The sequence below is a fragment of the Syngnathus floridae genome, chromosome 8 (genome assembly GCF_059516105.1).
Source record: "Syngnathus floridae isolate MCC-2025c chromosome 8, RoL_Sflo_1.0, whole genome shotgun sequence".
Taxonomy (NCBI): domain Eukaryota; kingdom Metazoa; phylum Chordata; class Actinopteri; order Syngnathiformes; family Syngnathidae; genus Syngnathus; species Syngnathus floridae.
In genome coordinates this window covers 15960001-15973623 of record NC_142420.1, presented here as the reverse complement: position 1 = coordinate 15973623, position 13623 = coordinate 15960001, and the positions used below count along the sequence as shown (strand labels likewise).

The 13623-nt window shown below is 45.4% G+C and overlaps 1 protein-coding gene across 2 annotated transcripts in view; it reads right to left on the bottom strand.

Moving 5' to 3' along the window:
• rrp1 (ribosomal RNA processing 1) overlaps positions 1-13623 on the bottom strand; it is a 65005-nt gene that overhangs the window by 12825 nt on the left and 38557 nt on the right. For both annotated transcript variants that reach the window (XM_088383298.1, XM_088383299.1), the window contains 4 exons: positions 13259-13353; positions 13010-13107; positions 11902-11921; positions 11731-11820 (listed from right to left, as the gene is read on the bottom strand). In XM_088383298.1, the coding sequence (XP_088239424.1) occupies positions 11731-11820; positions 11902-11921; positions 13010-13107; positions 13259-13353 (303 nt within the window). The remainder of the gene's footprint in view (positions 1-11730; positions 11821-11901; positions 11922-13009; positions 13108-13258; positions 13354-13623) is intronic.

Below are 13623 nucleotides of genomic sequence, written 5' to 3'. Positions count from 1 at the left end.
CAGTGGATCACCAGCTTCCTGACCAACAGGAGACAGCGTGTGAGGCTGGGGAGCATCACATCTGACACCCTGACCACCAACACTGGAGCCCCTCAGGGGTGCGTCCTCTCCCCACTGCTCTTCTCCCTCTACACCAACGATTTCTCCACAAGTGACTCTTCTGTGAAGCTCCTGAAGTATGCAGACGACACCACTCTCATCGGACTGATCCAGAACGGTGATGAGACTGCGTACAGACAGGAGGTGGAGCGGCTGGTCCACTGGTGCAGCCAAAACCACCTGGACCTGAACCCGCTCAAGACCGTGGAGATGACAGTGGACTTCAGGCGAGACCCTTCACCACTTTCACCCCTCACTATCCGCAGTAATACTATTCTCTCATCAGACACCTTCAAGTTCCTGGGAACCACAATCTCTCGGGACCTGAAATGGACCGGCCACATAGACTCTGTCCGGAAGAAAGCCCAGCAGAGGCTGTACTTCCTGAGACAGCTCAAGAAGTTCAACCTGCCGCAGGAGCTGCTGAAGACCTTCTACACTGCCATCATCCAGTCTGTCCTCTGCACCTCCATCACTGTCTGGTTTGGATCGGCTTCCAAACAAGACAAGCACAGACTGCAACGGACAATAAGGACTGCAGAAAAGATAATGGGAATCAACCTCCCATCTATCCAAGACTTGTACCTGTCCAGGACCAGGAAACGTGCAAGTAACATCTCAACAGACCCTTCGCACCCAGGTTGCAGCCTGTTTGAACTACTCCCCTCCGGACGCCGTTATAGAGCTCTGTACACTAAAACCAGCAGACACAGAGACAGCTTCTTCCCCCAGGCTGTCGCTCTGATGAACTCACACCACTCTTAGAGTCTCAGAGTCATTACTGTGCAATAACATCCTGCTTTCCACACCTTTTTTGTCTACACTGTTTGTACTATGTGTCCTCTCTGCATCCATTGCAGCCTGGTCATCCTAGAAGAGGGACCCTCCCATCTGTGGTTTTTTCTCAAGGTTTCTCATTTCCCCTAGCTGGAGTTTTGAGTTTTTCCTTGCCCTCTTGGGAGTTTAAGATCAGGGGATGTTTGAGAATATATTTCGTTCTTCACATGTCCTGAGTGTTGTTGTTAGTCACCTAAATGTTGAACAGAGGCTGTGATTTACCGAAGTCAAATTCCTTGTTTGGCACGCTAAAACATGGCGAATAAAAAAACTCTTGAATCTTGAATCTCAACAGTGTGGAAAGGCCTGCAGAGCATCACAGGCTCCAAGAACCCCCCCCCCCGTCCTGTTGAGAACCCAAGGCTTGCAAACCAGCTAAACAGGTTTTACTGCAGGTTTGAACGGTCCACTCACACAACAGGACCTCCTGCAGTACAATCAACATACACACCTCCAACCACAACCCCTCTGTCCACACCTCCATTGTCGTTATCACCTACTCTCTCTCTTTCAGAAGCCGTGCCTGCACTCCCGATCCGCGAGGAGGAAATGCGCCAGATGTTCCGGAGAAAAAGTTCAGAAAGGCACCAGGCCCAGACGGTGTGTCCCCCTGCTGCCTGAAAGTCTGTGCTGAACAACTGGCACCCACCTTTGCACGGATCTTCAATCGTTCCCTGGAGCAGTGTGAGGTTCCCTCGTGCTTCAAGAGCTCCACCATTGTACCGGTGGCCAAGAGGCCCACCATCACAGGTTTGAATGATTACAGACCTGTCGCCCTGACATCTGTGGTCATGAAATCCTTTGAGAGGTTGGTGTTGAACCACCTGAATGACATTACGGGCCCCCTGCTCGACCCCCTGCAGTTTGCCTACCGGGCAAACAGGTCGGTGGACGATGGGGTCAACGTGGGACTGCACTACGTCCTGCAACAGCGAAACACCCCAGAGACGTCTGCCAGGATCCTGTTTGTGGACTTCAGCTCGGCGTTCAACACCATCGCTCCTGACATCCTCCACCAGAAGCTCATCCAGCTCACGGTGCCTGCCTCCACCTGTCAGTGGATCACCAGCTTCCTCACCAACAGAAGACAGCATGTGAGGCTGGGGACTATCACAGACACCCGGACCACCAACACTGGCACACCCCATGGGTGCGTCCTCTCCCCACTGCTCTTTTCTCTCTGTACCAATGATTGCTCCTCAGGCGACTCTTCTGTGAAGCTCCTGAAATATGCGGATGACATCACTCTCATTGGACTGAGGCGCCAGAGAATAGCCATGAAAAGAAATCCCATTGATGTGGGACCTTGTCCTCCGACATGGCCCGCTGTAAATTCTTCTGTGAGTTCATGGCGTCGTTAATGTGAGTGTCATTAACTCCTAGAATGTATGTGCAACAGGAAGTCCCAATAATGTGGCACACGCCACCTTGTGCTGCAGTCATCAGGCCCGCTGTAAATTCTTCTGTGAGTTCATGGCGTCGTTAATGTGAGTGTCATTAACTCCTGGAATGTATGTGCAACAGGAAGTCCCAATAATGTGGCACACGCCACCTTGTGCTGCAGTCATCAAGTCCAGAACCATCCTGTTTTGCAAGACCATCAATTCAATAGCCTGGATCTCTTCGTTTTGTCCATCAGCTAGAAAGTCACAAAAGATTGAAAATAGTGCAGTGTCTCTATGAAGAGTAATTGTTTTCCAACTCTGATCCAAGAAAAAAAGCGCACATCTTCCCTCCTGTGTTCTGACCGACACCCGTCGAAAGGCTGGGGGTGAGAGTGGACTGGTTTGGTGAACCCCTGGGCTCTGGTCAAATCAGAGCAGGAGGTGTTTTACGACGTTGGGTGAAACAGAATAACTTAAATTGCTTCCTCTGCAGCTGGTCAATCAGTAAAGAGGAAGCAAGCACTTTATTATACAAGGTTGTGGAAACAGAAACTAGGAGCATTTTAGATAACTACCGTAACTTCCGTACTATAAGCCGCACCAGACTATAAACCGCACCAGCTAAAATTTGGGGATATTTTAGTTTTTTTCTTACATAAGCCGCACCGGACTATAAGCCGCACGTGCACACGGGTTTTTTACAAAGAAAGACAGTACAGAGAAAGCCTTTTTAAAGTTTGAATAACATACTTTAACATGTCTTTCTAAACATTGCCTGTGACGCAGCAGTAGTACCGCAGCAACACGGAAGTGTGCACGCAAGTTATTAACAAAGAAAGACTGGACACAGAGAGCTTTCTTAACGTTTTAATAACATACCTTAACATTTCTTTCCAAACACTGCCTGTGACCCAGCAGTAATACCGCAGCAACACGGAAGTAACACAGTACTAATAGGGTTTGATTAAATAAAACATACCGGTAAAAGTCACTGAGATGCGGCGGTAACACAGCAGCAACACGGTAGCACAGCACTAACAGGGCTGATTAAAAAAAACATACTAGTAGAAGTAAAATAAAGAGGTTCATTGTCTTCATCTTCCTCCTGTTCACTGAAACCATCGAAGTCTTCCTCAGTGTCCGATTGGAATAGCGTTAGATATCCTTCGCCTCACACTTTCTCAGTCTCTTTCGTCGTCGCTTTTATGCATTTCTTCGAGTGTGATGAGGGTCTGTTCATGCTAATCTTATTCATGCACGAAGCGCTAAATTACTTAACTAGCGAGCGACACGTATAGCTCCAGAGTAGACGGGACCACAAAATAAAGAAAAGGGTGCCGCAACACAATGTCATCAACATTGACTGCCTTTAGCTTAAAAGCGGCATCATATGCATTTCTTTTGTCCCCCATAATGACGGTTTGTGTATAAAAGCTTCCTTTCAGTAATGTCCGTCTTGATCGCGCTCTGCGTGATGAGCAACTAAGGAGCAGTCTTCCATTTATGTTGTTTTACATTTGTTTTTGTTTTTTTCGTTTTACAATGGGGGATTGCATATCCAAACCTATGGATTTACGGTCGAAGAAGGCGGTCATCAGTAAAGGAAGACCAACTCTGGAGTTAAATTGTTTAATTCGGACAACAGGACTTAGGAGCATGTCTTTTCAAACGGAGTGGTACGCACGATTGAAAACAAGTTTTTGATTCCATGTGCTTTATTGAGTGTTTTTATGTGTGAAGACTGCTGATGAGATTTTAGTTAAAATAGTTCAATTTAAATAATGAATAAGCCACTCTAGAGCAGCGTTCCCCAATCTTTTTTGTGACACAGTAAGGTGTCAGGCAATTTCACCAGGGGGGTGGCGCGCGTCAGTGCCTCCCCAGTCATGAATCTTACCGCATGCCACTGATATCATTGAAGATTTATTCTTTAACGATATGACAATATCATGACAATAGCGCAATATTAGCTTACATTAGCTTACATTAGCTTTCGAGAGGTTAGTGCTGAACCACCTGAAGGATGTCACGGGCCCCCTGCTGGACCCCCTCTAGTTTGCCTACCGGGCAAACAGGTCGGTGGATGATGCGGTCAACATGGGACTGCACTACATCCTGCAACACCTGGACACCCCAGAAAAGTACGCCAGGATCCTGTTTGTGGACTTCAGCTCGGCGTTCAACACCATCGCTCCTGACATCCTCCAACAGAAGCTCATCCAGCTTGCGGTGCCTGCCTCCACCTGTCAGTGGATCACCAGCTTCCTGACCAACAGGAGACAGCGTGTGAGGCTGGGGAGCATCACATCTGACACCCTAACCTCCAATACTGGAGCCCCTCAGGGGTGCGTCTTCTCCCCACTGCTCTTCTCCCTCTACACCAACGATTTCTCCGCAAGTGACTTCTGTGAAGCTCCTGAAGTATGCAGACGACACCACTCTCATCGGACTGATCCAGAACGGTGATGAGACTGCGTACAGACAGGAGGTGGAGCGGCTGGTCCACTGGTGCAGCCAAAACCACCTGGACCTGAACCCGCTCAAGACCGTGGAGATGACAGTGGACTTCAGGCGAGGCCCTTCACCACTTTCACCCCTCACTATCCGCAGTAATACTATTCTCTCATTAGACACCTTCAAGTTCCTGGGAACCACAATCTCTCTGGACTTGAAATGGACCGGCCACATAGACTCTGTCCGGAAGAAGGCCCAGCAGAGGCTGTACTTCCTGAGACAGCTCAAGAAGTTCAACCTGCCGCGGGAGCTGCTGAAGACCTTCTACACTGCCATCATCCAGTCTGTCCTCTGCACCTCCATCACTGTCTGGTTTGGATCGGCCTCCAAACAAGACAAGCACAGACTGCATCGGACAATAAGGACTGCAGAAAAGATAATTGGAATCAACCTCCCATCTATCCAAGACTTATACCTGTCCAGGACCAGGAAACGTGCAAGTAACATCTCAACAGACCCTTCGCACCCAGGTTGCAGCCTGTTTGAACTACTCCCCTCCGGACGCCGTTATAGAGCTCTGTACACTAAAACCAGCAGACACAGAGACAGCTTCTTCACCCAGGCTGTCGCTCTGATGAACTCACACCACTCTTAGAGTCTCAGAGTCATTACTGTGCAACAACATCCCGCTTTCCACACCTTTTTTTGTCTACACTGTTTGTACTACGTATGTGTCCTCTCTGCATCCATTGCAGCCTGGTCATCCTAGAAGACGGACTCTCACATCTGTGGTCTCTTCTCAAGGTTTCTCATTTCCCCTTTCCTTGCCCTCTTGGGAGTTTAAGATCAGTTTAAGATCAGGGGATGTTTGAGAATATCTTTCATTTTTCACATGTCCTGAGTGTTGTTGTTAGTCACCTAAATGTTGAACAGAGGCTGTGATTTACCGAAGTCAAATTCCTTGTTTGGCACGCTCAAACATGGTGAATAAAAAACTCTTGAATCTTGAATGTAACATCATGTTACTTTCTAAACCCACATGTTGGTAAAAATAAAAAGTACCGTTGTGTTTTTTTGTTTCGATGCCTTTCTTAATGTTCATAGCGCCTCGACGTCTATCATATCTTGACAGAAAATACAAAAAAACCTTCCCCGGGACATCTACTTTACGGATATGTTCCGTCAGGCACGCGGTTATGGACTGTGTTCCGAGTTGTACAATGACGCTGCTCTCGAGCCATGCCCATCTGAAGCAGTTTTTGATCCCGTTCGGCTTGTCTATTTCCCTGGTACGATCCTCATGCTGGCGAAAAATTTTGCTGAGTAGGCCCTAGATCTATATAACTACAAACCGGATTCGGTTGAAGTTGGGAAATTGTGTAAAATGTAAATATAAAAAAAACATACAATTTGAAAATCCTTCTCAACCCATATTAAATTGAATACACTACAAAGCCAACATATTTAATGTTCAAACTCCATCCATCCATCCATCCATCCATTTTCTTCCGCTTATCCAGGGTCGGGTCGCGGGGGCAGCAGTTTTAGGAGGGACTCCGAGAATTCCCTCTCCACAGCCACTTCATCCAGCTCATCCCGGGGATCCCAAGGCGTTCCCAGGTCAGCTGAGAGACAGTCTCTCCAGCGCGTCCTGGGTCGTCCACGGGATCTCCTATCGGTGGGACATGCCCGGAACACCTCCCGAGGGAGGCGTCCAGGAGGCATGCTGATGAGATGCCCAAGTCACCTCATCTGGCTCCTCTCAACGTGGAGGAACAGCGGCTCTACTCCGAGTCTCTCCCGGATGACCGAGCTTCTCAGCTCATCTCTAAGGGAGAGCCCGGACATCCTGCGGAGAAAACTCATTTCAGCCGCTTGTATCCGGGATCTCGTTCTTTCGGTCACGACCCATAGCTCGTGACCATAGGTGAGGGTAGGAGCGTAGATCGACCGGTAAATTGAGAGCTTTGCCTTTTGGCTCAGCTCTCTCTTCACCACAACGGACCCGTACAGAGTCCGCATTACTGCCGACGCTGCACCGATCTGCCTGTCGATCTCGCGCTCCATCCTGCCCTCACTCGTGAACAAGACCCGAAGATACTTGAACTCCGCCACTTGGGGCAGGATCTTATCCCAGATCCAGAGAGGGCATTCCACCCTTTTCTGACCGAGAACCATAGACTCTGATTTGGAGGTGCTGACCCTCATCTTGACCGCTTCACACTCGGCTGCGAACCGCTCCAGTGAGAGCTGGAGATCACGGCTTGAAGAAGCCAACAGCACCACAGCGTCTGCAAAAAGCAGAGACGCAATGCTGAGGTCCCCAAACCGGACACCCTCAACGCCTCGGCTGCGCCTAGAAATTCTGTCCATAAAAGTTATGAACAGAATTGGTGAAAAAGGGCAGCCTTGGCGGAGTCCAACCCTCACTGGGAACGAATCCGACTTAATGCCGAAATGGGGACTAAACTCTGGTATCGGTGATACAGGGACCAAACCGCCCTTTATCAGTTGGCTTGGCACGCTGTACCCCCGAAGCACCCTCCACAGAAATTCCCGAGTCACATGATTGAACGCCTTCTCCAAGTCCACAAAACACATGTGGACTGGTTGAGCGAAATCCCATGCCCTTTTGAGGATCCTGCCGACGGTGTAGAGCTGGTCCACTGTTCCAATGCCAGGATGAAAGCCACACTGCTCCTCCTGAATCCGAGGTTCGACCTCCCTACGGACCCTCCTCTCCAGGACCCCTGAATAGACCTTACCAGGGAGGCTGAGTAGTGTGATTCCCCTGTAATTGGAAAACACCCTCTGGTCCATCTTCTTAAAAAGGGGAACCACCACCACCCCAGTCTGCCAAACCAGAGGCACCGTCCCCGATGTCCACGCAATGTTGTGGAGGCGTGTCAGCAATGACAGCCCCACAACATCCAGAGCCTTTAAAAACTCTGGGCGGATTTCATCCACCCCTGGGGCCCTGCCCCCGAGCAGTTTTTTTAACTACCTCAGTGACTCCGACCCCAGAGACTGGAGAGTCCGCCTCAGAGTCTCCAGGCCCTGCTTTCACAATGGAAGGTGTGTCGATGGAATTGAGGTCTTCGAAGTATTACCCCCACCGACTCACGACGTCCCGAGTTGAGGTCAGCAGCACACCGTCTCCATTGAAAACAGCGTTAACGGTACGCTGCTTCCCTCTCCTGAGACGCCGGATTGTGGACCAGAATTTCCTCGAAGCCGTTCGGAAGTCGTTCTCCATGGCCTCACCAAACTCCTACCAGGCCCGGCTTATTGCCTCAGCAACCGCCGAAGCAGCGTTCAATGTTCAAACTGAAGAACTTAATTGTTTTTTGCCAAATAATAACTTAGAATTTCATGGCTACAACACGTCCAGTATATGTTGGGAAAGGTGGCAAATAATACTGAGAAAGTTGAGAAAAGCTTATCAAACAAACTATTTGGAATATCCCACGTGTGATCATGCTAATTGGGAACAGGTGGGTACCATGATTGGGTATAAAAGGAGCCTCTCCAAACATGTTCAGTCATTCACAAGCATGGATGGGGCGAGGTTCACCACTTTGTCCACAACTGCGTGCTAAAATAGTAGTGCAACATTAAGAACATTTCTCAAAGCAAAATTGAAAGGAATTTAGGGATTTCAACATCTACGGTCCATAATATCATCAAAAGCTTCAGCGAAACTGGTGAAATCATTGCACGTAAGCGCCACAGCCGGAAACCAAGACTGAATGACCGTGACCTTCGATCCTTCAGACGGCACTGCCTTAAAAACCGACACAAGTGTGTGAAGGATATCACCAAACAGGGTTAGGAAAACTTCAGAAAACCACTGTCAAATACACTTCGTCACTACATCAGTAAGTGGAGGTTAAAACTCTACCATGCAAAGCAAAAGCCGTTTATGTGCAACATCCAGAAACGCCGCCGGGTTCTCTGGGCCCGAGCTCATGTCAAATAGACTGATGCACAATGGAAAAGTGTTTTGTGGTCTGATGAGTCCACTTTTCAAATTGTTTTTGGAAACACTGGATGTCGTGTCCTTCGGAAGAGGAAGCTTCCAAAGAGGAAGCGGACCATCCGGACTGTTAACGCAAAGTTTTACAGCCAGCAGTGATGGTATGGGTGTGCATTAGTTCCCATGGCATGGGTAACTTACCGTATTTTTCGTACTAAAACTCGCTCGGAATATAGGTCGCATTAGCCATAAAATGCACAATAACGTGAAAAAAAAAACATACAAGTTGCTCCAGAGTATAAGTCGCATTTTGGGGGAAATTTATTCGACAAAATCCAACACCAAGAACAGACATGAACAAGCAACAACAGGCAAAAAGATAGGTATGCTAACGTGACAAACACAAACGAAGAGCTGAGAACGGGCCTGACGTAACATTCAGAGTTATTCAAATAACTATTACATGAATAACACGTTTATAAAACCATCTGTGTCACTCTAATTCGTTAAATCCATCGTCCTTTATGTCAACAATGCCGGCTGGGTACGCGCAGCTGACGGTGCTTGCACTTCAAAATATTCCACAGGCCCATCTTACGATATATAAATTATATATCAAATAACTATTACGTAAGCAAAATTATTATCAAACCATCTGTGTCACTCCAAATCATTAAATCCATCGATCAAATTCCTCGTCCTTTGTCAACAACGCTGCGCGTGCGCCCTGAAGTCAGCCTCGTCGTTATTCCACAGATCTAGTATATAACTATATTGTAGCGTTAACAAAGTACAAGGAAAGACGTGGGTTTGGTAAACGGCTCTTTATTTAAAAAAACAAGAGTTCAACGAGCCAAACACTACTGAACTGTAACGATAAAAACATACAAGTGGCTACATGAAATAAAATATATCAAATAACTATAACAAATAGTTGACCGCCACACGGCCCCAGGCACTGCCGTCGACTTCCAGGCGTGTGGTGGCACGGACTTCCATCCCCGAAGGTGGCACTTCCAGCCACGGCGGTGGAAGAGAGCTCCATAGAATAGGACCGGAGGTGCGTAAAAGCCATGTCCAAGTCCCATCCACCGTCCCCGGACAGCCACCCGGCCGAACACCGGCTCCCGACTTCCATCCATGGAGGTAAAAGAGAGCTCCGTAGAGTAGGATTGGGCGTGCGTAAAAGCCATAATAGTTTTTCAAACCTTCTGTGTCACTCCAAATCATTAAATCCTTCAAACTCTTCGACCTCCGTGTCACTTACAAACAAGCCGCTAATGATGGCGGTAGTACGTGGGGCCCTTCGTCATCTTCGTCATCCCGTGATCGAATCTTTGTCCTTTACGTAAACAAGCGCCGCGCCGCTGACGTCACTTGAAATTCAAATTAAAGTAATCCCTTGCTACATCGCAGTTTCACTTTTTTTTTTTTTTTTTTTTAAACTTTGAAAATTCGTGAAAAAATTCACATAAGTCGCTCCTCAGTATAAGCCGCCTCCCCACCCAAACTATGAAAAAAAACGCGACTTATAGTCTTAAAAATACGGTACATTTCTGTGAAGGCAACATAAATGCTGAAAAGTATATACAGATTTTGGAACAACTTGAGCTGCCATTCAAGCGATGTCTTTTTCATGGACGCCGCTGCTTATATCCGCAAGATAAAGCCAAGCCACATTTTGCACGTGTTACAACAGCGTGGCTTCGAAGTAAAAGAGTCCAGGTTCTCCCCTGGCCCGCTTGCAGTCCAAACCTGTCTCCCATTGAAAATGTGTGGCGCATTATGAAGCGTAAAATACAACAGAGAAGACCGCAGACTGTTGAACAACTGAAGCGGTTCATCAAGCAAGAATGGGAAAGAATTCCACATGAGACGCTAAGAGAATTAGTCTCCTCTCCTCCAAAACGTTTATTGGGTGTTATTAAAAGGAAAGGTGATGTCACAAAGTAGTAAACATGCCCTTTCCCAACTTCTACTGCACGTGTTGCAGCCATGAAATTCTAAGTTAATTAGTTGAAAAATATAATAAAGTTTGAGTTTGAGCATTAAATAGTATGTTGTCTTTGTAGTGTATTCAATTGAATATAGATTGAAAAGGATTTTCAAATCATTGCATTTTGTTTTTATTTACATTTTACACAATTTCCCAACTTCAACCGAATCCGGTTTGTAAATAACTCGTCTACAAGTGATGAAAACCCAATCGCAAATTCACATTGTGGCGGTGTAAAAACACTAGTTATTCGCATAAGTTAAGCTAACAAGTTGAAATGATGTGACGAAAGTAGCACCAAAATGCTGCCGAAAAAAGGCGGATGTTGTCGCATCACTGCTGCCAGTGAGTTAGGTTTACAGAGGCAAACCGATTTCCGTACTCACAGATTAACTAATTTTGCCGTGAGATGTGCCAAAAGATGCCATCACGGCGGGCGAGCGAATTCTCGCGAGTCGCTGAGGCTAACGTTGCCCGGCCAGCTGGCCGGCCACTTCCATATCGTCCCCCTATACGTGTATAAAAAAAAATTCTCAACGGATTTACAGGGTTCACGAAAATGATACTGTCGACATAGAAAAAAACACTGTGCCGTTCCCGAGCCCGGGTAAATGCAGAGGATTGCGTCAGGAAGGGCATCCGGCGTAAAAACTGTGCCAAAAACCTCTCATGCGAATCATTTGGACAAAAACGAATGGTTTGCTGTGGCGAATCGTTTGGGGATAAGCCGAAAGGAGCCACCACCTAAATGCAGTCAAAGGCTTGATCTAAACCTAACTCGTCATTATTTTTAATTTGTAATGAACATAAGCAGTGTTGAAAATGGATGGATGCATGCCTATTTTCTTTTTACATGAATAAACATTTACTGAGCCATCTTATTGTGATATATTTCCACTGGCGCATAGTTGGCAAATGACTAGGCTTGATTCCCACATTTTGCAGTGATAAAGGGCATTACAGTTTTTAAATGCTTCCCTTACTTCCACACTTCATCTTATTTCTGCTGCCAAACATTTCATCATCCTCATCTGTTGAGACTTCCTCAGGATAGCCATCTTGAGGAAATATGCCTAAAAAAAAGGCAGAGAAAGAGTCACATAACACAAGCGGAAAATAAATTTTGTTTAGAATACAAAAAAAAAAAGCAATACCTTCACTGAGATCCTGCAGCCTGCCATTCAATAGAGAGAAACAAAATGTTAAAAGACAAGTAAGGCTAATAATGCATGTCAGAAATAACATTCTCTTCGCAGGAAACCGATCTTTTCAAAAGAGTTGAACAACTTTATCAATTGAAAATTTGTGAATAGGGATAATTTCTGCCTTATTAAATTCTTATTTAAAGCAACTCCTTGGGTACCAATAATGCAAAGTGTTACAAATTTCATAAACTGATCAAGTATCGTATTTTCCAGACTATAAGTCACTCCGGTGTACAAGTTGCATCAGCCATAAAATGCATATTAAAGAAGAAAAGAACATATACAAGTCGCTCAAGAGTACAAGTCACATTTTTGGGAAATTTATTTGACAAAATCCAACACCAAGAACAGACATGAATAGGCAACAAACGATGCCGTATGCTAACGTTACATAAACACAAACGAGGAACTGAGAATGTGCCTGACATAACATATTAACAGTTATTCAAATAACTATAACATAGCACGTTTGTCAAACCAGCCGTGTCACTCCAAAACATTAAATCCATCAAAATCTTTGTCCTCTGTGTCACTTAAAAAAACACCACTGCTGACTCCGGAAGTACATGTGGCGCTGAGGTCAGACTCATTGTCAGTTACGGCTCCAATTATTCCACAGGCCTAGTGCGCCCTATGTGGTTTAAAGTGAAAATAACATGTGATCAACTATATTATACTATAGTAAGTGAGTAATGTGTTAATGATAAAGTAATAATGTGTTTATAATTACACATATAAGGCGCTCCTAATTATAAGTCACACCCCGGCCAAACTATGAAGAAAACTGCATCTTATAGTACGGAAAATACGGTATAAAAAGTATAATTTTCAAATATTGTTTCAAAAAAAAACTGACAGTGCAGAAAATAAGGTATTAAATACAATTATCAAATATTGTTTCCAAATTCACACTGATGATGCCTCACTAAAATGGGTGTCTGACAACTCCTGGGTCCTTTTTTCCCCCCAGAAATGGGATTATTAACATAGATTTGATAAGAACACAGACAGCAACATTTAATACAATATGATACTCAAAATTTTATGACATACTTACACTTTGATGATTTTGTAGATTTTCTGTCTATTCTGGCTTGGTGTACTACTTCGACTTGACATCGCTAACAACTTGTCAGCAAGAGCTGCATAGTCGAACTATAAAACAAATGTTTCAAGGGGGAAGTGTCTGGATGAAAAGTGGTCCAGTGTAGCATATCAATTTTAAATGAACCACATTCATTAATATCTATACGTATTCATTATTAAAACAACAAAATGCATTTAGGTTAAAAATACAAAATCAAACCTGTAGAACTGGTGCTACATTATCGTCATCACACGGTAACTCAGTGTCAGAGTCTCCTGATCCATGATTGTCTTGTTCAACGTATAATTCACTACCTGAAAAACAAGAAACCAGCAAATAATGTCTTCCTAATATCTTCAAAAAATTGATTCACACACCACAGACATTAGACAAACGAGCTCAACATGAATGAGTACACAGCTTGATTTTCAAAATGAATGTCATTCATTGATTCTATTAAATAGAAGTTTGACTAGACTTGTGTACCCAGTAGTAAACGTTCATGCAGAAACATGGAACATTGGCTCCGTGTACCCCAAAACTGTTAAATAAATAATTGTTTTGAACCACACATTTATTTTTCA